This window comes from Myotis nattereri, assembly GCF_964212035.1.
Source record: "Myotis nattereri genome assembly, chromosome: 20".
Lineage (NCBI taxonomy): Eukaryota > Metazoa > Chordata > Mammalia > Chiroptera > Vespertilionidae > Myotis > Myotis nattereri.
Window position 1 is genome coordinate 4,860,514 of NC_138096.1, and position 23,817 is coordinate 4,884,330.

General features: G+C 53.4%; 2 protein-coding genes across 3 annotated transcripts in view; both read left to right on the forward strand.

The window, feature by feature from the left end:
- Positions 1–23,817, forward strand: part of GPR137B (G protein-coupled receptor 137B) — a 499,787-nt gene that overhangs the window by 139,278 nt on the left and 336,692 nt on the right. The window lies entirely within an intron of this gene.
- ACTN2 (actinin alpha 2) overlaps positions 1–23,817 on the forward strand; it is a 43,323-nt gene that overhangs the window by 8,495 nt on the left and 11,011 nt on the right. The window contains exons 2-10 of one of the 2 annotated variants that reach the window (XM_081114333.1): positions 6,493–6,607; positions 7,519–7,638; positions 10,338–10,424; positions 12,126–12,213; positions 13,361–13,439; positions 14,930–15,011; positions 19,839–19,924; positions 21,315–21,407; positions 22,577–22,807. In XM_081114333.1, coding sequence (XP_080970459.1) covers positions 6,493–6,607; positions 7,519–7,638; positions 10,338–10,424; positions 12,126–12,213; positions 13,361–13,439; positions 14,930–15,011; positions 19,839–19,924; positions 21,315–21,407; positions 22,577–22,807 — 981 coding nt within the window. Of the gene's footprint in view, positions 1–6,492; positions 6,608–7,518; positions 7,639–10,337; positions 10,425–12,125; positions 12,214–13,360; positions 13,440–14,929; positions 15,012–18,254; positions 18,341–19,838; positions 19,925–21,314; positions 21,408–22,576; positions 22,808–23,817 lie in introns of both variants that reach the window. The other variant, XM_081114334.1, reaches the window with a different exon arrangement.

Genomic DNA, 23,817 nt, shown 5'->3' on the forward strand with positions numbered 1-23,817 from the left:
CTGTCTTTCCCTCTCTCTCCCACTCTCTCTAAAAATCAATGGGAAAATACCCTCGGGTGAGGATTTAAAAAAAAAAAAAAGAACTGTGTGCTCTGCCCACAGACGGGGGCGGAGAAGGGGGCATGGGGCTGAGAGCTGTTTTGTTGTTAATGATGCTTAATCCCTCTGTGTAGCAGCCGTGTATTTGGGTCCCTGAAAATAGTAACAGGATGATGAACTTGAATTAAAGAATACTTATTTTACCGTCTGTGTAGTACTAGCGGCTTCCCCGGTTGTGGGCCTGGGCTGGACTGGGGCCGGGAGACATCAGTGTGCCTTCCTTGAAGCTTGATTTCATCCTCAAGAAGAGAATGATGAGCCCGGCCGGTGTGGCTCAGTGGATGAGCGTCGACCTGTGAACCAGGAGGTCACGGCTCCATTCCCGGTCAGGGCACAGGCCCGGGTGGCGGGTTCCATCCCCAGTGTGGGGCGTGCAGGGGGCAGCCGATCCATGATTCTCTCTCATCATTAATGTTTCTATCTTTCTCTCCCTCTCTCTTCCTCTCTGAAATAAATAAAACAATAATTTTTTTTTAAAAGAAGAGACTGATGAAAGCCCAATGCATGTTGCCACTGCCACAGTTGGGCCTGCCACTCCGTGCACATAATTACCGGGGCTCCAAGGGAACAAGTTATTTTGGGAAGCGCAGCTCAGGATCGGTCGTATGCACGGCTGTTTGCGGGAGGCTTAAAGGCTTGCTTACCAGAGAGTCCTCACAGGAATTCTCCACGCCAGTTGCCAGCGTGGGGGAGGCCGGTGTGACCCCACGGAGCGCCTGGCCCGTGTGGCTCAGTCGGGCGCCTGGCCGCAGGGTGCCGCCAAGCTCAGAGGGTCAGGCTCCACCGGCTTTCATGTGGCCCTTGAGCGTCCCATTATTTTATTTTATTTTTTACCTTTTAGAGCAAAAATGACTTCGACTGTGATTCTGAAGATGCGTGATTGGTTAGTTTAACATATGCTTCCAGCCTTAAAATAGTTTGCGAAGAATCTGCCTATTTCTCATCTTAACTCTTTTTTTTTTTTTCCATTTAACAGTTAAAATGGAGAGTTTCATCAAGATCATGAACTGTTCTTTAGAGGAGAGAATGCTGTTATCTTTTTAAAAAATATATATTTTTATTGATTTCACAGAGGAAGGCGGGAGGGGGAGAGAGAGAGAGAGAGAGAGAGAGAGAGAGAGAGAGAGAGAGAGAGAAACATCAATGATGATCGAGAATCATTGATTGGCTGCCTCCTGTGCCCCCCACACTGGGGATGGAGCCTGCAACCCGGGCATGTGCCCTGACCGGGAATCGAACCGTGACCTCCTGGTTCATAGGTCAACACTCAACCACTGAGTCATGCCGGCCAGGCTGTTATACATATTTTTATAATTAAGATTTTGTTTCAAGAATTTCAGAACACCCCTTGGAATTAATGTAGAGACCGCCTGGGTTGCAAACTAGCCTGGGGCGTCCGTGGCTCAGAGAAATGTCCGATGTCTACCCCGAGGGTTACAGAGATGTCAGGATGAGTAATTGCAGCTGAAAAGTAAGATTTAGGAGGATGAGCCCGGCCTGCGTGCGTAGCTTGGTGGTTGAGAGTCAACTTATGAACCAGGAGGTCACGGTTCAATTCCTGGTCAGGTCGCAGGCCCGGGTTGCAGACTCGATCCCCAGAAGGGGGCGTGCAGGAGGCAGCCGATCCATGATTCTCTCTCATCACTGATGTTTCTCTCTCTCTCCCTCTCCCTTTCTCTCTGAAATAAATAAAAATATATTTTAAAAAAAATTTAGGAGGATGAGTAAGAAGGACTCCTGAGAGTGGTAATGAAATGATTTGTAGAATATTTTCTTGAGCAGGGAGGACATGAACAGATGGCAGTACACTAGCTTCTAGATCAATGTAGGATCTTTATGAAACTGCGAGCAATTCTAAATAATTCAACCCAAACGCAGTATTATTTATGGAGACCCGTGTAAGAGGGAACATGGGGACACATGTGGGATCTCAGCTGAAGCGTTTGCCACGGAGAAGGAATGCCGTAAGCCGAGACCGAAGACAGTTGTCATTTCCACAGGACGAGAGGGCATACTGTAATTTAAGACCCACTAGCGACAGACTCCAGCTAGTTCTGTGTATCATTCTCGCGTACCGATTCCCTTGTGTCTTCATCAAAATCGACAAAATTAGAATGGAACAGTGAACATTTTAGCTTATTTGAATCTTGGGCCTCTTTTTAGAAAAAGGGCTCTAAACCTGTGCCATGTTTCTCTCTCATCTGCACTCCTGCCTGAGTGCTTAATAAAGTGAGTTATGGTGGAGGGTGGAAGGGGGGAAGGCAATTCTTTAAGGTAAAATCATGACATATAGATATAAAAATCAGACATGGATGATACATTTCCCCAGTTCAAAATTCAAGTGGGCCCAGCTGGTGTGGCTCAGTGGTTGAGTGTCAACCTATGAACCAGGAGGTCACGGTTCAGTTCCCAGTCAGGGCACATGCCTGGGTTGCGGGCTCAATCCCCAGTAGGGGGCGTGCAGGAGGCAGCCAATCAATGATTTTCTCTCATCATTGATGTTTCTCTCTCTCCCCCTTTCCCTTCCTCTCTGAAATAAATAAAAATCTATCTATCTATCTATCTATCTATCCATCCAGTAGAGGCCCGATGCATGAAATTTGTGCAAGCAAATTTGTGCCAGCACCGGCTTCCCTCTTGCACCCAGGACCCAGGCTTCCCTTGCAGCCCCAGCTTCGTTCGGAAGGTCGTCCGGAAAGACGTCCGGCCTAATTAGCATAGTACCCTTTTATTATTATAGAATATATATATCTACACACACACACACACACACACACACACACATACCCTCATTAGCCATTTCACCCTTTTTGGGAGTTAGGGATTAGATGCTACATATCCAAGAGGCCATTGCTTAAACCAGAGTTAGTCTGGGCTACGTTTGGCTTTGTTAAAAACCCTAAGAAGCATTTTTTTTTTTTTCTGCTGTGAGGCAGCCTCAGAATTTTACTTTTCTTTGCGTTTTCCAAACAGCCCAGGGACTAAATGGCATTGGTCCATGAGGCCGGCAGTCGGAGCCTGAAATCCCCGGCGTGGCATTTCTGAGTGAAAACAGGCGCGCGAGGGCCCAGCCTCCAGCTGTCTTTAACCTGCTCGCCTACAGCCTCATCCCCGAGCCCCAGCCTATTTTTAGATGCCCTCGGCAGCCAGGTTGCCTTTTTTTCACAAGGTTGCGCTTTTTTTGGCAAGATAACCGAGAGTCCTTTGGAACATTTAAGGATTCTGTAGTTAAGGTTGACATGGTAATTATCCTTTTTCAAAGCCTGAAACTTGAGCAGATGCAGATTTTTAGCTCCTCCATCTTTTTTTTTTTTTTTTCAATTTGAAAAATCTGATTGGCCCGGCCAGTGTGGCTCAGTGGTTGAGTGTCGATCCAGGACCCAAGAGGTCACTGGTTTGATTCCCGTTCAGGGCATATGACCGGGTTGTGGGCTTGATCCCAGTAGGGGGCGTGCAGGAGTCAGTGGATTGATTATGTCTCTCTCTCATTGATGTTTCTATCCCTGTATCCCTCTCCCTTCCTCTCTAAAAATCAACAAGAGCATACTTAAAAAATAAATAAATAAAATATCTGACTGATGTTCTCTCTGATTTGTCCCAGAAAGTCTGACAGATAAGATGCCACTAATACATACATACTGATGCCACTGGGTCCCGGGCACCTGCTGCTGGCAATGTTTGTGTCCTTCGTGCCCCTTAATTTGGAATTGTTGGGCATCCTGACGCGGGTAGAAAGAGATCTGAAATCCCACGTGCAGGCAGAACTTGTTGGGGTGAACCGACGGGAAAGGCTGCCTTCCTTCTTACTTTGTCTTTGAGTGATGGCATTGGTGTTTAGCGTTTCCCTGGAACCCCTGTGAAAAGCAGTAGTTTGCTCCTGCTTTAGAGGTCTCAGTGAAGTTGTGATGCAAACGGTCACCGTTTAAACTTGAAGTGTGTTAGAGTTGAATGGGCATCGATTCTGTATATGTGAATTGAGGTCCACCTGCTGGGTGCTGGGTTCTGCAGGCGGCACGAGGGGGAAGAAGGCCGAATTGAGCCCGGCTGGTGTGGCTCAGTGGTCGAGCATTGACCTAGGAACCAGGAGGTCATGGTTCGATTCCTGGTCAAGGGCACATGCCTGGGTTGCAGGCTCCATCCCCAGTGTGGGGCGTGCAGGAGGCAGCTGATCGATGATTCTCTCTCGTCATGGATGTTTCTATCTCTCTCTCCCTCTTCCTTCCTCTCTGAAATAAAACAAAACAAAACATTTAAAAAAACAGTGCAGCCCTCTGGGGAAGAGATCCGCTACAGGGGAGGTGAGCTGACTTGCCCACACCCGACATGGAGCTGGCTACAGAGCCAGGCTGCAGATTTTGAGGGACTGCTAAAGGGAGCTGTCGCCTGCCCTGCTATCTCGCAGGATCTGGGAGACGAAGCAGGGATTTGTGGGCGGGAAACGAAAGGGCTGCTCACTGTGGCGTTAGATGTTTACGACAGTTATGGGGACATTCAGGCCCCAGATGGACGTCCAAGACATCTGGTCACTGATGGCAGCACATGCAAGATCCTTAGAATCAACTCTCTCCTACGTACATACCTCCTGTTTGACGCCATGCCTTTTTTTAAATGTTTTTATTGCTGGGAATCGAACCATGACCTCCTCCAGGTTCCTAGGTCGACACTCCACCACTGAACCACACCAGCCGGGCCCACTTGAATTTTGAGCCGAGGAAATGGATTACTCATTCTTAGACTCTTTCTCCTGTTTAGACCTAAAATTTGCTTGTGTTTTAGGGAAAGTAAAGACGAGCGTAGGCTGTCCGGGGGGAATTTTATTGTTGCAAATCCAAGAAAATGCCTCTCTTTTCTCTTGGCCCTTGAATGTAACGCCTTCACATTTTTCTTGCAATAAGGGGCTCTGAGTCCGATTTGAAAAATCCTAAAAAAAAAAATCATTTTTATGAAAACTGTCCACCTGTGGTCGTCCCTGGAACAGCCTGCTTTGGAGAGGTTCGTTTTCCGCCTCTAACTGGGCCTGTTTGTGTGCCTCCGCCCCGTGTGGCCTGCGGGCACTTTGTTCCTGAGCCCAGCAGCTGTTGCGAGACTCGGGGACAGTGTGCATTCTTAGCCCGCAGCTGCCAGGAGGGTTTCTAATCTGGTTCTGGCAGGAAATCGTGCCCAAGTGGAAGCCAAGTTAAAAGACGCTTGAAAAGTAAACAGAATGACTTTGGATGCGGCTTCGTATGCCGCCCACCTCTCCTCTGAAGATCGCGGGAAACTTGTTAACCTGACTACACCCCAAGCCCTCAGGGCAGGGCCCTGTCTAATTGTCTTGCAGTCCAGGTCTGTGCCAGGAGGTTCTTGTTGCCACTGCTACTAACTTAAAAGTATATATATTCTTTTATTGATTTTAGAGAGGGAGAGAGAGATAGAAACGTCAATGGTGAGAGAGAATCATGGATGGGCTGCCTCCTGCACACCCCACACTGGGGATGGAGCCCGAAACCCGGGCATGTGTCCTGACCGGGAATCGAACCCTGACCTCCTGGTTCATAGGTTGACACTCAACCACTGAGCCATGCGAGCCAAGGCTGCTATGGATTTTTTAGTGATTGATGTTGCTGCAAATCGGTTGGACTGGCTTAGTTACTAACTTAACACTGCTGTTCCTCCGGGGTAATGCGTGGTTAGGGTGAGGGGTCCCTCCCCGTCTCCCCTTTTCGCTACACCACACCACCCACCTCTGCTCCAAAGTACGACATCTGAGCAGGCAGGCTGATTTTTGTTGTGTAAGTGCGTCCTGATTTAGTTCATGTTCCCTACCATACAAAAGGTTTTCAGAAGGTTTCTTTTCAAACTGACGGCAAAAGGTCCTCAGGTTGGTGCACACAATAAAAGGTGTGGGTCTACGAAAGAGGACGTTTTACTAAAACCTTGTCCTTGGGCCTCAAATCATTTCTTGCACCACATTCTGTTTGATGCCCAAGGAGCTCCAGCCTCTTAGACGCCCCTCAGCACGCATGAGAGGCCGCACGTGTTCCCCGTGAAGAGTGTGCCCGTACTGAGCCGCACGTGTTCCCTGTTAAGTGTGTGCTGGTGCCGATCCGCACGTGTTCCCTGTGGAGCGTGTGCCCGTGCTGATCCGCACGTGTTCCCTGTTAAGTGTGTGCCCGTGCCGATCCGCACGTGTTCCCTGTTAAGTGTGTGCCCGTGCTGATCCGCACGTGTTCCCCGTGGAGCGTGTGCCCGTGCCGATCCGCACGTGTTCCCTCTTAAGTGTGTGCCCGGCCGAGCCGCACGTGTTCCCCGTGGAGCGTGTGCCCCTGTGTGATGTCACTGCAAATTGGTTTGCACGTGTCCCCGTGGCGCGCGTGCCCCTGAGCCCGCGCTGAGCCGCACGTTCTCTTGCAGACCTTCACGGCCTGGTGCAACTCGCACCTGCGGAAAGCCGGCACCCAGATCGAGAACATCGAGGAGGACTTCAGGAACGGCCTGAAGCTCATGCTGCTGCTGGAAGTCATCTCAGGTCTGTGGGCGCCTCACCCCTCACAGCGCATGTGCGTGCGTGTGCGCGCACGTTTGTGCGTGCGTGAGCGTATGTCTACGTCTGCGTGCGTGAGCGTGCGTGTGCGTGAGCGTGCGTCTGCGTGTGCGTGAGCGTGCGTCTGCGTGTGTGCGTGAGCGTGCGTCTGCGTGTGCGTGAGCTTGCGTCTGCGTGTGTCTGCGTACGTGCGTCTGTGTGAGCGTGCGTGTGCGTGTGCGTGAGCGTATGTCTACGTCTGTGTGCGTGAGCGTGCGTCTGCGTGTGTGCGTGAGCGTGCGTCTGCGTGTGCGTGTACGTGCGTCTGCGAACGTGCATGTGCGTGAGCATGAGTTTGCGTGAGCGTGAGCGTATGTCTACGTCTGCGTGCATCTGCGTGAGCGTGCGTCTGCGTGAGAGCAGGCGTGGCCCAGGCACAGAGGCTGCGGCACACCGTCCCTGGGAGCCCGCTGGGCAAGAACGCGGAGCTGTTGGGGAGGAAAGCCTCTGGAGGGGCAGTCGGCCGGGGTTGTTCTGTGTGAAAAGGGAGTGCGTTCTGTTCACAACTGACACGTTAGGTAGTGTTTATACCACCCACCGCGTAACAAAGTAGAAGGAAAATTGACGTATATGGCGGCCCCCATGCTGCTCGCTCCGCTTTTTTTAAAAAAAAATATTTGTATTGATTACAGAGAGGAAGAGAGAGAGACATCACTGATCGGCTGCCTCCCGCGCGCCCCCTACTGGGGATGGAGCCCACAACCCAGGCCCGTGCCCCGACCAGGAATGAACCCTGACCTCCTGGGTCAGAGGTCGAGGCTCACCCACGGAGCCACCCGCTGGGCAGGAGGCTGGCATTTTGATTCTGCCGCGGGGGCTGCTTTCTCTGTCCACACTGACCGGCTTTCCTCCGACAGGGGAGCGGCTGCCCAAGCCCGACCGGGGGAAAATGCGCTTCCACAAAATCGCCAACGTGAACAAAGCCTTGGATTACATCGCCAGCAAAGGCGTGAAGCTGGTGTCCATCGGGGCGGAAGGTGAGCGGCCGCGGGGGCCTCGCGGGGGCTGTGGGCCTGCGGTGGACGCCCGCGTGGGTCCGGCTCCCCGCCAGGCTCCGAGCACAGAGAGCGGAGCAGAGACGGTGCCCTGAGTGGCGGGCCAGGCTCTAGGGCAGCGGTTCTCAACCTGTGGGTCGCCACCCCTTTGGGGGTCGAACGACCCTTTCACAGGGGTCGCCTAAGACCATCGGAAAACACATCTATAATGACATACTGTTTTTGTGATTCATCACTATGCTTTCATTATGTTCAATTTGTAACAGTGACATTGGGGGTCCCCTCAGCATGAGGAACTGGATTAAAGGGTCGCGGCATCAGGGAAGGTTGAGAACCGCTGCTCTAGGGCTTTCTGTAAAGAGAATAGAGGCGAATGTAATGCCGTCCTCTTCAGAGTACAGGAGTGAGAAAGAACGTATGCGTCCCAGCGACGCTGGGTGAGAACCAATCAATAGGAAGGGAGTGACCTCGTTATTCTCGGGAGGAGACAGGGATCCCTGTGAGTGAGGCAGGAGCCGAGACACACCTGCCTGTCATGATGCGCACCTGCCCCATGAACCTGCCCCATGAACCTGCCCCATGAACCTGCCCCATGAACCTGCCCCATGAACCTGCCCCATGAACCTGCCTGTCATGATGCGCACCTGCCCCATGAACCTGCCCCATGATGCGCACCTGCCCCATGAACCTGCCTGTCATGATGCACACCTGCCCCATGAACCTGCCCCATGAACCTGCCTGTCATGATGCACACCTGCCCCATGAACCTGCCTGTCATGATGCACACCTGCCCCATGAACCTGCCCCATGAACCTGCCTGTCATGATGCACACCTGCCCCATGAACCTGCCCCATGATGCGCACCTGCCCCATGAACCTGCCCCATGATGCACACCTGCCGCATGAACCTGCCTGTCATGATGCACACCTGCCCCATGAACCTGCCCCATGAACCTGCCCCATGATGCGCACCTGTCCCATGAACCTGTCCCATGAACCTGCCCCATGAACCTGCCCCATGATGCGCACCTGCCCCATGATGCGCACCTGCCCCATGATGCGCACCTGCCCCATGAACCTGCCCCATGAACCTGCCCCATGATGCGCACCTGCCCCATGAACCTGCCCCATGATGCGCACCTGCCCCATGAACCTGCCCCATGAACCTGCCTGTCATGATGCACTCCTGCCCCATGAACCTGCCCCATGATGTGCACCTGCCCCATGAACCTGCCCCATGATGCACACCTGCCGCATGAACCTGCCTGTCATGATGCACACCTGCCCCATGAACCTGCCCCATGAACCTGCCCCATGATGCGCACCTGCCCCATGAACCTGTCCCATGAACCTGCCCCATGAACCTGCCCCATGATGCGCACCTGCCCCATGAACCTGCCCCATGATGCGCACCTGCCCCATGATGCGCACCTGCCCCATGAACCTGCCCCATGAACCTGCCCCATGATGCGCACCTGCCCCATGAACCTGCCCCATGATGCGCACCTGCCCCATGAACCTGCCCCATGAACCTGCCTGTCATGATGCACACCTGCCCCATGAACCTGCCCCATGAACCTACCCCATGATGCACACCTGCCCCCTTTCCCCTGAACCTGCCCCATGATGCGCACCTGCCCCATGAACCTGCCAGCCGGGGGCTGGAGGCAGGACCAGGCTGACCATGAGCCTGTGCTCTCTGTATGTCACTACAGTGGTCCCCCCATGTCCACCGTTTCACTTTCCACTGTCAACCATGGTCTGAAAATACTAAATGGAAAATTCCAGAAATAAACAACAAATCAGTTTTATTTTCTTTAAATATATTTGTATTGATTTCAGAGAGGAAGGGAGAGGGAGATAGAAACATCAATGATGAGAGAGAATCATGGATTGGCTGCCTCCTGCACGTCCCACACTGGGGATCGAGCCCGCAACCGGGGCATGTGCCCTGACCGGGAATCGAACCTTGACCTGGTTTGTAGGTCAGCGCTCGACTACTGAGCCATGCCAACTGGGCAACAATATATACATTTTAAAGTATACAGCGTTCTGAGTAGTGTGGTGAGCCTTGCTCTGTCCCACTCCATTCTGGGATGGGAGTCATCCTTTCGTCCCTCATCTCCACGCTGTCTGTGCTCCCCACCCGTCAGTCACTTGGCCCAGTGGTTCTCGGGTCCACTTGGGTTCAAGTCACCCTTAGTCATGGCCCAGAAACGCGCGCGTAGTGGTGCTGGCAATTCGGATGCGCCAAAGAGAAAGTGCATCCCTTACGTGAAAAGGGTGTGATGTTTAGGGGTGAGCACTGTCCTCGGTTTCAGGCATCCACTGGGTCCTTGGAATGTGCCCCCCAAGGAAAAAGGGGCACAAGTGTATTTAGAACTTTAGCTCATGTCGTCTTTAAACTTTGGAAACTCCTGCATTGTATTTAGTGATTATGCATAGGTAAGCCTTGTGCTTGGTATTAACTCAGAATTCATTTAAACAGGAGACATTTGGTTAAGAATTTTTAACTAGACACACCTCAACACCTGTGGAAACATAAGCTGGTTTTTCCATACGTATTTTTTCCAGTAGCTCTGAAGCCAGGACATATGGGAAGCATGACTTACAGGAACACTGCAGATTCTGGTTGTGTTATCTTTACAGTAGTCTGTTGTTGGCTTTTCCTTTCTCTAAAGAAATTGTGGACGGCAACGTGAAGATGACGCTGGGCATGATCTGGACCATCATCCTCCGCTTTGCCATTCAGGACATTTCAGTTGAAGGTAAAGACGTGGTTAAAATCGGATTGCATTAGGAGACTTAGAGCACTTTGCAAGCGGAGCTTATAAGCTAAAGCTTGAATCTGGTGGTATAAAATCGAACAGTCACCTACGTGATTGAAGGAAGGACCCTGGGACCCTTTGGGGTACCGGTGGACGGTCCCACCAACTGAGCCAGTGCAGTGCAGCGGCGGTGGTGGGAGCCTCTCCACCTCTGCAGCAGTCAGACATCCCCCAAGGGCTCCTGGACTTCGAGAGGGTGCAGGCTGGGCTGAGGGACCCTCCTGAGTGCACCGATTTCATGCACCAGGCCTCTAGTATACTAATAAGGTCTGAGAACTTTCTCTTGCTCCTTAACAAGAATTTGCTAGACAAGAGACACGAGCAGGAATCATTCAACTTATTCCTCCAGCGCAGGAGACTTGGGGACTGTTTATTTCAACTGGGTTTTAGGTCAAAGAAAAATCTGAACTATTTATCACAATTGAGTGGCTTGGAGGAGCCGTTTGGATCCACCAGAAGCAAGTGCCAGGCGACATTAGACGCTGTTGATAATACCAGACCGAGTGGCTTATACGACAGACATGTATTTTCTCACAGTTGAAAGCCCTCGACCGGGTGATAAATGGCTGCCTTCTTGCTGTGTCCTCACGTAGCAAGGAAAGACAGACAAACAGAACTCCTGCATGTGCATGCAAGCACTCTGATCTCTCTTCTTAGAGCGGCACTAATCCCATCATGAGGGCCCCACCCTTGTGACCTCATCTAACCCTAGTGCCTCCCAAAGGCTATATTTCTAAATACCATCACTGGTGATTAGGGCTTCAAATATGTTTTTTTTTTGGTGGGGGGGGGGTCGGGGGGGGGCACATTCAGTCCATACAGAAATGTACGCGATTTGTTGGGGAAAGGCCTGTGGAGGAGGAAGTGGGAGAGCAGATGATACCAGAGGGAGCCTTCAGGCCAAAGCACTTGGCTGACACCCGTGCTGGGGAAGAGGAGGGAGGGCTTGGGGAGGAAGAGTCGTTCTGCAGTGGAGAGGGGCAGCCTGAGGAAGTGTGCCTGGGGAGGGCGGGGGTGTGGCAGCTGGGAAGGCCAGGGTGAGGCAGATGGGAGGGCAGGGGTGTGGTTGGAGAGGGCAGGGGTGTGGCAGCTGGGGCATCCGTGCCTGCTCTGTGCTCCCAGCAGCAGGAGTCTGAGCCACATAGCTTCACGGTACCGCGGGGGTGGGGGTGGGGGTGGAGGTGGGTCGGTGGGGGTGGGGGAGTTAACCTGGTCAGAACTCAAGTGGCTGAACTTGAGATTCACTAGTAAAAGTCTTCAGTGTAAAATCTCTGGGTAAGGGTACACCTTTGGGACAGGTGGCCTCTGTGAATTCCGTTTCCCTAAGAATATAAATTACGCGTGAGGCGAGTGACAGGAGCGTGGCGTCATGAACCGTATACACGTAGACAGCTTTCACAGGCAGCTGCGTCCCCAGGGCCCCAGCTCTGGTTTTATGTGTGTGGCGTCATAACCCGCAGCCGCACCGCCCTGTCCGCTGTGAGTCCCTAAGTGTCGCCAGGCACAGACTCCATCTCTGTCCTCGCGCCCGGAGGGGGACGGGGGAGGATGCTCGGGGCGCTGGCCCCTGGGACGGAGCCACAGTTGGGCCAGTGACGCGGTGAGCATGTCCCCGGGGACACTTCTTGGCTGTCGTTGCAGAAACCTCCGCCAAGGAAGGCCTGCTGCTGTGGTGTCAGCGGAAAACCGCTCCTTACCGAAATGTCAACATTCAGAACTTCCACACCAGGTGAGCTCGGCCCGGGGTCCTCGCCTGCTCGGGGAGCCCCAGGCGGGGCGCGTGTGTGTCCGCACCCGTGTCTGCGCCTCTCGCTGAGGGCGTTCGTGTTTGTAGCAGGACTTCGGCTGTAGGTTTAGGGCTTCGCAGGGGAACCACGCGACTCGGGTGGGGGATGCTGATAACACAGCTGAGTGAGTGAGTGAGTGGGTGGGTGTTATGGGGGGCCAGACGGGGCCTGCAGGACATGGGGGGAGAGAAGCCGCCCTCCCGGGCCTGCACCCCACCTGGGCGATGGCAGGATGGCTCCTCGGTGGGGAGGAGAGACCAAGCAGGTCTGCGATCCCAGGGCCTGGCCACACCCCGGTCCTTCTGCTCCCGAATCAGCTTCGTGTGTTGGAATTCAAGTGAAGTAGGGGCCCGGCCGGTGTGGCTCAGTGGTTGAGCATTGACTTCTGAACCAGGAGGTCACGGTTCGATTCCCCGTCAGGGCACCTGCCCGGGCTGCAGGGTCGATCCCCAGTGTGGGACCTGCAGGAGGCAGCCCATCGATGATTTTCTCTCATCATTGATGTTCCTCCTCCCCTCCCTTCCTCTCTGAAATAAATCAAAGTATATTTTGAAAATTGCTTTATGAGGAAGGACAGAGGCTACCTGGGACCAAGAGTGGCCTTTCAGGGGTGTGAGAACCCTGAGAGGAACGTGTATGCTGGGCATGTCAGGGTCGGCAGCCCTGGGTGAGGCCAGTGGGCTGACCCTGGTCCAGAACAGAGCCTGAAGGCAGGGGGCAGGAAGCAGTCAGGATGGAGGGACAGTGACAGAGGCGCCAGCTGTCTTCCTCCTGGTCCCTCCCGGTGCTTCCAGCACAGAACCAGCCCAGGAGGCAATGGGGAGGGGGCCAGGCAAGGGGGGCCCGGAGCTGAACGTGGGAAGCGGACACCCAGGAGGTGGCAGTCCGTGGGGACCCCGGAATGAAGACTGGCGTTCGAGGAAGGGGCCCAGGTCGCTGGGAGGGGAGGGCGGCGGTCCCTGGGGCCTGGGTGCATTAAGTCGGACATGAAGCAGTGGGGGCCCCTCGGCCTGAAGGTCCGGCCGTGCAGACCCTGCTGCCTTCTCTGCTCACCTTGACCCGTGTCCTCCTCTTCTCCACGCGGCGCAGCTGGAAGGATGGCCTGGGACTCTGCGCGCTCATCCACCGGCACCGGCCCGACCTCATTGACTACTCCAAGCTGAACAAGGTCGGCCCCCCAGTCCACCCCCAGCATGTGGTCCAGCTCCAAACCCCCCACCCACAATGCAGCCTGAGCCCCCCCCCCACACACGCAGCCCGAGCCCCCCCCACACATGCAGCCCCGAGCCCCCCCCACCTCCCACACATGCAGCCCTGAGCCCCCCCCCCCATCTCCCACACATGCAGCCCCGAGCCCCCCCCACCTCCCACACATGCAGCCCGCAGCCCCACAGAGGCGGGGGTGGAGGGGGCTGGCTCCCGTGAACACAGCTGGGCCGCGGGAAGTGCTCCTTGTCACCACGAGGGCAGGACAGGACCCAATGCCAGCCGCCCTCTTTGCCAAAATCAAGTATTTGTTGCTTGGGCTTGGCTTACTAGGAGGCTGAAGGTCTGTGTGAGAGTTCACATCCCTAGATGGTGGACGTGAGGAGGGAAGCGTGCATTAGGGGGAGGGTCAAACCCTCCCCGCCTTCTTCTCCAGGCCCTTGGCCTTTGCGGGCCTCGCGCCTGAGCACGGATTAACCTGTCTCCCACACGAGGGGCGTTTCGTAACCATCTCCCTGTGGGTGCAGGTAGTAGCTGCCGCCTCAGAAGTGGAGTGGGGGGATTTGATTGCGGGTTTGCTCCTTCGGAAAACCAAACTCAGGAAATGTCCACTCTCCCTTTAAGCTTAAGCCTCTGCGGGCTTACGTTTCACACAGTCCTTGAACGTTCCTTTCAAAGAGGTTAAAAAGTGTGACCTGTGCTGGAGGAAGAAACCGGGCCTGACCCCTTGTCGGGGACAGTTGCTCTGCGTGAGGCTTAGGGTTTAGGACGGGGTGGTCCACCCCCAACCCCCACTCATGCCCGGCAGGGCCACTTCCCAGTGGCTGGTGCGCTTAGCTGCCCCTCATACCCTGTTGCTGTGTTTGGGGGAGCCCGCCCCTCTGCACGCTGCCCTCACCTGTGTGGCGTGCATGGCTGTTGGTGTCCTGGTGGCACGCCCGTGCTAGCTGTCACCTGCTCACCGCCCTCCTGGGATGGGACCACAGCTCTGTGATGGAAGGTCGCCTAAGGGAATGGATCGGCCAGGGTTGCTCAGCTTTTCAAAGCGTATATTTTATCCCCAAGCTTTTAAAATGTTGCAAACATACCGACAGTGTCTAAATTTTCCAATTGATCTTTCTTTATTTGCAAAATGAGGGGATTGTACTAGACAGACAGACAGACAGACAGACAGACGGAGTTTCATTCGTCCATGACAGGTGCTCACCGAGAGCAGGTTTCCTGCTCCTCACCCTGTGCTTTCATACATTTAAGACCAGGGTGTCGGGCTGATTCTCCACAGACACCTTCCAGATCCTGCCCAGAGGAAATGCCTGGCCAGGTCCCTCCCACCCGCAGGAACTCCGTGTTATGAATTGCATTGGGCGTGGGTTGTGTGGGCTTTTTTGAATCATTTTTCTAAATGTTCAAAAACACATCTTTAAACACGTGCTTGTGCCATTTTCCCTGCAGGACGACCCGGTGGGAAATATCAACCTGGCCATGGAGATTGCGGAGAAGCATCTGGACATTCCCAAAATGCTGGACGCGGAAGGTGAGACGCCGTGTCACCTGCCGGGGCGGACAGACGCCGTCGGGGGCTGCGTGTGCGGTGGCCACGCCCGGGATTTTGTAAAACTTTATTGCCAGGTTTCATCTGGAGCATTAGGGCTCCTCAATGAGTATTAGAGGAAAAAGTAGTAGCTTGTTCATAAATTATTTTTAAAAATCCCGCACGTACACACGAGAAAAACCAGCAAAACAATGGAGAGAGGCGCTGGTCAAAAGAGGATGCTTTGGTTTGCGATTTTCAAAGAAAAAGGTCCTATTTTAGTTTTTTAACAACATAGATTTTCTTACCCCATAGAGACAACTGTAGTAAAGAAATCTTCCTCTGAGGTGCTTAAGACGCCCCGAGGAAAAAGTCCTCCCTCCGACTAGAAGGCATTGAATCAGACAAGGAGATGGCGCCTCTCGAATTTTCGCGTCCCACTTGTAATTAGTCCAAATTCAGTGTTGCTTTGCTAGGTCGGAAGGAACGAAGGACTTTGCCGTTGAGCATCCCTCCCGCGGGGACAGTTTCAGATGCCTTTTGCGTTCTCTCTATGCGATGAACCCGCGCGACGTACCCAGGGCAGCCGTGTGAGCACAGAGGTGGACGCCGCTCATTCATTCGTCCACTTTCTCATGACTCCCGCATCCCCAGCAGGCACTGACTGAGCACTGGCTGTGCGCGAGGCCCTGGCTACCGAGGGCGGTGATGAGATGTGAAAGGTGGGGTTAGGGTTCAGGTTCCCCAACTCAAGGAACCTGTGCTACCATGTTTGTTCTCAATATTATCCTCGGATGGCCCATTGCTTCCGCTAATTGCACTTTTAGGAAAAGCAAAGAACTTGATTATAGTCAATCTTCTATTTCTCCTCCTTTTGGTGATTGCGTTACGGCTGCTGTAGCAAATTCCCAGACACTGGGTGGCTTAACACAACAGAACTGTCTTCCCTGACGGTTCTGCAGGCTCTACTCAAAGCCGAGGTGCTGGCAGGGCCACGCTCGCCCCGGAGAGGACCCTCCTGGCTCCTCGCAGCCTCGGGGGCCCAGGCCTCCCCCCCGGCTGGGGTGGCATCGCCACAGTCTCCATCCTTCCGTGGCCGCCTTCCCTCTGTGTCTGTCTCTTTCCTTTTTATAAGGCAGGGCTGGGGAACCTTTCCCTGCCAAGGGCCTTTTGGATAGTTATAACATTATTTGTGGGCCATACAGAATTACCCACTCAAAAATGAGCCTGCTGTATTTAGCCAAACATTTCATTAACTCACCCCTAATGCCTTGGCAGGGCCAGACCAAAGGATTTCTCGGGCCTTGTATGGCCCGTGGGCCGGACGTTCCCCAGCCCTGTTGTAAGGACCTCATCTTAATGGAACATCTGCAAAGACCCTGCTTTCAAATGAGGTCACATTTCCAGGGATTGGGGGTAGGACTTCACATATCTTTTGAGGGGCCAAAACATCGATCTTTCCGTTAAGATTCTAGTTTTACCTATTTATTAATTTAACCATTTATCTATCGAGCACCTGTATTATAGGTGTTAATTCTACTTATGATTTCTCCAAACTCTTTCGAGGGAGAAAGTCAATAAAGCAGCAGAGAAAGGTTCTTTTCCCTTTTTCTCCCTCTCTCCTCTCTAAGTTTGCATGTGTGTGGCCTCTCCTTGACCTGTCCATACAATAACAACTACCCAGCATTTACTCACTTGAATTAATAGCTATGATACTGCCCGGCTGGTGTAGCTCAGTGGATAGAGCATCGTCCCATGGACCAAAGGGTCCAGGGCTTGATTCCCCGTCAAAGGCACATGCCCAGGTTGTCGGCTCAATCTTCGGGAGGGGGAGGGCGGGAGGCAACCGATCAATGATTCTCTCTCATCATTAATGTTTCTCTCTCTCTCCTCCCTTCCTCTCTGAAATCAATATAAATATATTTTTTAAAAAATAGCTAAGATACAAAAAGGAGGAGAAAACTGTTGCCATTTAGTACATTCATCTTCCCGTTCGCTCGTGCCTCCCTGCTGTCTACGGTCAAGGGCAGCCAGGCTCACTGTCACCGGCCTGCTGTCCGTCTTCTTCTTGAGTTTCTCCTTGGTCTCTGAGCCCTGGTTGGGGCACATCGCCATCCGGCGCATCCTTTGCAGCCAATGGGATGCTCGCACGCTATTCATCGCCTCCTCCCTGTGGCACACCCCCGTCTCCCATTACTTCCCTTCATCTTTTTGAATGGTTCAGGGAAATTCCCCAAAGCGATATTATTTTCTTGGTAGAGTACCTTCTCATGAGAATCTTCTGACTGACAGGCGTGTGGCGACGCTGTGATGAGCCCACCCGCCCAGCCAAGCCCCCATGTGAGCCTTCGTGTCTTTGCCGCAGACCCTCGGACTTAACTTCTCTTATTCCTGCCGCTCCCCAGCTCACTCATCCCGCAGGCTGCCGCTGACCGGACCGCCTGTTGTGTGTTGGTCTCTGCACCCCACGTGGGAATTTTCTGGGGGCTCATTGGAACTGTCATCTGCGATACAAGCTGCAGAAATGCCTCATCCTATTGTCTTGATGCTTATTTTATTTTTTTAAATGTACTTTTATTGATTTCAGAGAGGAAGGGGGAGAGAGAGAGAGAGAGAGAGAGAGAGAGAGAGAAAGAGAGAGGTGTCAATGATGAGAGAATCATGGATCGGCTGCCTCCTGCACGCCCCACACTGGGGATTGAGCCCGCAACCTGGGCATGTGCCCTGACCAGGAATTGAAGCGTGACCTCCTGGCTCATAGGTTGACACTCAACCACTGAGCCACACCGGCCGGGCTGTCTTCGTGCTTTTAAAAGGACATGAACCTTGCTTCCCTGGTTTCCTCCACAACCTCTCGAGTTTGGTCCCCGCTCTAGGTGTGCGGGCGCACCTGTGCTGCATGGACCTGCAGCGGGGCCTCTGACCCGGCCACCCCGCGCACAGCGAGGGGAGTCTCCGGGGCCGTCGCCGTGTGCGCCCTGTGGAATCAGGTCCCGGTCAGGCCGTGGACGTGACCGACTCTGAGCCGGGTGCCCTTCCCTTCGGCCATCCCTTCGTTTCCATTGGCGCTTCTCAGCCGTGCGCGGGGCAGCGCCTGTACAGGGGTGACGTCTTTGATTTGAGCCCAAGTGTCCAGGACGTGAACGTGTGGGGTGCAGGGAAGGTCCCCGGCTCCGGCCCCCAGAGGCGGCTCGGGGGAGCCCGCTGCGGGGCACAGGGGCAGTTAACCTTGTTTTCTCCACGCAGATGTGGTAGACACGGCCCGGCCCGACGAGCGCGCCCTAATGACTTATGTCTCCTGTTACTATCACGCTTTCGCCGGTGCCCAGAAGGTGAGGACGGAAAGCCGGCCGCCGCCCACCCCTCACCTTCTGTGCCTCCATCTCTTCCCATCGTTTTTCTCTTTTCTTCCCTCTCCTCCGAGTAAGGAGGCCCATCTGGCCCCGAGGCGGCCGTTGTGTGTCTTTTTTTTCAGTGCAGTTTTCTTGGAAACCTGCTTTCTGTCTGTGCGCCAGCATGCTGTCATTCATGGTTGTTTTCCGGAAGATTCCATCCCGTGACACAACCCCTCGTCCTCTCTGTCAGTGCCCTCTGCAAACCCAGTGACTGGGTCGGACTAGGTTTCATGTTGCGGAATCACCAGGTGTCTTTTTAACTGCGTTCTGTCCAGTGACTGATCTCAGCTTCTTTCTTTCTTTTTTTTTTTTTTAAATATGTTTTTATTGATTTCAGAGAGGAAGGGAGAGGGAGAGGAGGAGAGATAGAAACATCAGTGTTGAGAGAGAGTCATTGATTGGCTGCCTCCTGCACGCCCCACACTGGGGATGGAGCCCACAACCCGGGCCTGTTCCCTGACCGGGAATCGAACCGTGACCTCCTGGCTCACGCCCGCTGGGCTGAGCTCAGTTTAAAGTTGAAAAGCAGGTCAGCAAATCTGGCATTGCCATGGTTCTGCTTCCTCTCTTCCTGGTGGTTAATTCGGCAGCTAATACAAATGCTGGCAAGAGCCGTGGGTGTGCAAGCCACGTACACCCTTCTCTTCTGATGTGTCGTGGCCCTTGGGGATTTCTGTAACTCGCGTGGTAAGTACGTGTGGAGGCATCACAAGACACGCTTGTCCGGTGAATTTCATCGCCGCAGCAGCAGGCTGGTCGCAGAGCAGAGCGGGGCCAGTTGTAGGGGTGCGGAGGGGGTGGGTGGGGTGCAGAGAGGGCAGGGGCTCTGCTGCTGCTCCCAGCGTCTCACAGAGGGACCCACGTCCCTCAGAGCAGAAGTGGCGGAGGGCCTGACCTGGTCAAAAGGTTGTGGCAGTGAGCGGCCGCTCACTCTGATTCTGATCACAGCACACGGCTCCCACATTAATGCCTTGTAGCACTTTTATTTTTTTAAAATATATTTTTATTGATTTCAGAGAGGAAGGGAGAGGGAGAGAGAGATAGAAACATCAATGATGAGAGAGAATCGTGGGTCGGCTGCCTCCTGCACGCCCCATATTGGGGATGGAGCCCGCAACCCGGGCCTGTGCCTGGTTCCTAGGTGGATGCTCAACCACTGAGCCACGCCGGCCAGTCTGCCTTGTCTGCACTTTTAAAAGCCCATTGAAGGCGAGGGAGGGAAAAGCCCTCAGTTTGATCACCTAGGAAACGAAGGTTCAAATCATTGCGCTCCTGCACCATCTCGGTGCCGCCCGAGGCTCGGGGTGCGGGCCCAGAGCCAGGGAGCCTGTGGGTGTGAACCACTGTCCTTCTATCGTTCACCCTGGTTCTGCTCTTCGTGTGTGTGTGTGTGTGTGTGTGTGTGTGTTTTCTGTGCTGTTTTTCCCTCCCTCAGACATTGTCAACACCCCCAAACCGGACGAAAGGGCCATCATGACGTACGTGTCCTGTTTCTACCATGCTTTCGCGGGCGCGGAGCAGGTACCAGCACGCGTCCACGGGGCCGCGCTGCCCTCCGCATGCGTGTCCGTGCGTGTGTGTGTGCGCACACTTCACATCTGCCTGGGCCTCTTTCCAAGTGCTTGTGATGCCCTAATTCCAAACTGTGAATGCCTTTTTTTTTTTTTTTAAACAGCTTTCACTTTAGGCCATTCCTGAAGTGTTTTGTCTCTCTTTCCTTCTAAGACACCACTTTGATGTCATTACTAAGTTGTGGGAAACGTTTGTGCTTTAGGAAAAGCAGGCGCCATGGGCACTGAGCTGTAAACAGGACACACAGCCAGGAGCCCGCATGCCTCCCCGTGCCCCGGTCCCTAGAAACGGCTCGAAATGGCCCTCGCTGCTCAGGGCTGTGTCCTAACATTTGTCAAGACTGATCCCATTTTAACTGAAACGGGCAAAGGATGATTGTCATAGAAGCTCAAAAAAAAACAACCCCTCACATTCCTTGAGACAAAAATCCCAAGGGATGGACATTGTGGTCAGCGTCCCTTTTCTCCATGTTGACCTGTTTCTGTGTCCGGCCCCTTCACCTCTGGCATCTGGACGTGGAGAGCCCTAATAGACAGGGATGGACAAAGCCTGTGTTGCTGCCGTGTCTCTAGCACCATCACCAGCACGTGAGAGTTACCGGAGACCAGCTTGTATTAGGGGTCTAGAGGCGAGGCTTTGGGACTGGCTGTGGCCTCGAGGCCCAGATGGCACAATACTCTTCTTCTTTTTTTAAAATATATATTATTTTAATTAATTTTAAAAAGGAAGGGAGAGGGAGAGAGAGTAGAAACATCAATGATGAGAGAGAATCATGGATCGGCTGCCTCCTGCACGCCCCCCACTGGGGATCGAGCCCGCAACCCAGGCATGTGCCCTGACCGGGAATTGAACCGTGACCTCCTGGTTCATAGGTCGATGCTCAGCCACTGAGCCACACTGGCTAGGCCCAAAGGCTAATGTTATTTAGGGATTCTCACCCCCTTGGTCCCAAGGTCAGCACGTGAGGAGTGAGCTCAGACAGACATTCAGGGACTTCGGATGTAGGTTTCCTCCACCCGTGTATTTCTGTTACTAACTTGCTTGATGTTTTACAAAGCGTGTGTTTACACTAATGGTATCTCCCCATTGTTCCCTACAGTATATTCAGCCTGCCCTGTACTATAAGTCTGTGTGAAAACTGTCAAAAAGGTGTGAAACGATTCATAGCATCGAGCAGCCCTAACCCTCCGCCTGGCTCTCCCCTAACCTGGAATCTGCGTGCCGTGTACCACACGCCCCCTCCCCCCTCCCCCCTCCTCCCTCCGCCCCTCTCACGCTCCGTTCTGCATGTGCACGTCCTGTCGACAGAGCTGTCCCGTTTACCTATTGTGTTTTACAGGCCGAGACAGCGGCTAACAGGATATGTAAGGTTCTTGCTGTGAATCAAGAGAATGAGAGGCTGATGGAAGAATATGAGAGGCTAGCGAGTGAGGTAAAGGAAACGGTGCCCCACCGCCCTGTCCGTACCCGCCCAGAGGGGGAACACGGGTGGTCGATGTTGTTCTCTTTGCATTTTTTCATCTCAGACAGAATAAACGTAGGGAGAACAGTTGAACTCAGGCAGGGGTGGTTCATCTGAAGCAATGCAATGATTGGCACCAAGGTAGCCCTGATGGGCTTGGCAGCCCGCCCGGAGCTCAGAGGCGTGCATGCTTATTTATTTACTTTTAAATATGTTTTTATTTCAGAGAGGAAGGGAGATGGAGAGCGAGAGCGAGAGAGAGACATCAGTGATGAGAGGAATCATTGGTCAGCTGCCTCCTGCACGCCCCATACTTGGTATTGAGCTCACAACCCGGGCATGTTCCCTGACCGGGAATCGAACTGTGACCTCCTGGTTCATAGGTCGACATTCAACCACTGAGCCACGCCGGCCAGGCATTTGCTGCCATTTCTAAGTGGCTTTTGAGCAGCCCATTTCTAAGACTCTGGTGGTGATTCAAAACAGTGGACTCGGTCCTCAGGCGTTCACTCCCATTTTCACTTGTATCCTGTGGATTTCCCCGGAAGCTCGATATCAGATTAAAGTAGGCTTTGGCATTGAGTCCGTCCCAGATTTACAATACGTTTGTCTAGCAACTGAACTCATTAGATTGGAGCTTACATTAAACCCACTTTTCTTCGCTACATTTTTTTGTTTGTTTTTATTTTTACTTCATTTGAAAGCTCCATCCAGCGTTTGTCTGCTAGTGTCTGGTCCCCGAGTTTCCTGTGAGTGTCACACATTTGTGAAACGTGCTGACTCTGAGTTCTCACTGGTGTGTGGTGGTCGGGGTGACCGCTGGTGGCCGCCTGGGCGGGGTGGGGGGGGGCACTGACGTGTCCATCCATGCCCAGAGGTGCCTGGCCTCTCCTGTCAGTCGGGCCTTACAATTCTGTTGTTATAGGAATATTATGTTAACCCACCCCCCTTTTTCTTTAAAAAAAAACACCACGTTTTATTGTTGATAGTATTATAGTATTACAGATATCTCCCAGTTTACTCCCCCATAACCCCCTCCTCCCAACCCCCCCCCCCCCCCAGATCTTCATGTTGTCAGGTCACCTTAAGCGGGTTGTTTTGCCGGTGTTTGTAGCCGTGTGCCTATGTTTTGGGAACAGCTCTTGGAGTGGATCCGCCGCACCATCCCCTGGCTGGAGAACCGGGCCCCCGAGAAGACCATGCAGGCCATGCAGAAGAAGCTGGAGGACTTCCGGGATTACCGCCGGAAGCACAAGCCCCCAAAGGTGCAGGAGAAATGCCAGCTGGAGATCAACTTCAACACCCTGCAGACCAAGCTGCGCATCAGCAACCGGCCGGCCTTCATGCCCTCCGAGGGCAAGATGGTGTCGGTGAGTGCCAGGCCTCCTCCCGTCCCGTCGTCTCAGTTAATGAACATAACATCATTCTTAAAATATATATATATATATATATATATATATATATATATATATATATGCGCACACACACACACACACACACACACACACACACACATATATGTATGTAACTAGAGGCCCAGTGCACGAAAATCATGCACAGGTAGGGTCCCTGGGCCTGGCCGGCGATCAGGGCTGATCTGTGGGGTGACCGGAATGGTAATCGCCTTGGCTGGCCTGCGGCCTGCAGGCTGGGGGCAGCTCCTGCATTGAGCGTCTGCCCTCTGGTGGTCAGTGTGCATCGTAGCGACCTGTCATTCTGCTGGTCGTTCAGCCGTCCCGTCGATTTGCATATTAGGCTTTTATTATATAGGATATTTATTGGTTTTAGAGAGGAAGGAAGAGGGGAGGGAGAGAGAGAGAGAGAAACATCAAAGATGAGAGAGAATCATGGATTGGCTGCCTCCTGCACGCCCACACTGGGGATCGAGCACGCAACTCAGGCATGAACGGTTTAATTATTCATTGTCTTTCTCTTGCCCATCAGGAAGGCTGCCCGGGGATGGGGACTTTATGGGTGTTGCTCCTCTTACAGAAAGTCTCTGGCTCACGCCCGACACTTGTGTGATGTCAGGAAACAGTGGGCGGTCAGAGGGTTGGCGGAGCCCAGTCACTGAGTCAAAGTTACTGCGAATTGAGTCATGTTGAGGTGTCCTCGTCTTCTGGCCAGAAAATAAAGCCCCATGGCCTCTGTCCACGTCTGGAGAAGCACCAGGCATTTGCTCGCTCATGAGAACAACTGTACTTGTTTTAAAAGGCCTGGGCAATAATGACACATTCGGAAGCTAACACACTTGAATGCTTATTGGGGCGGTGGGGAGTGAGGGAAGGGAAGGGGAACACCATTAGCTGCGCAGTGGAGGGGCTCACACGGGTGTCCAGGAGGCTGGGGTGTAACCGCCGGGCCTGCCCTGCCCTCACCC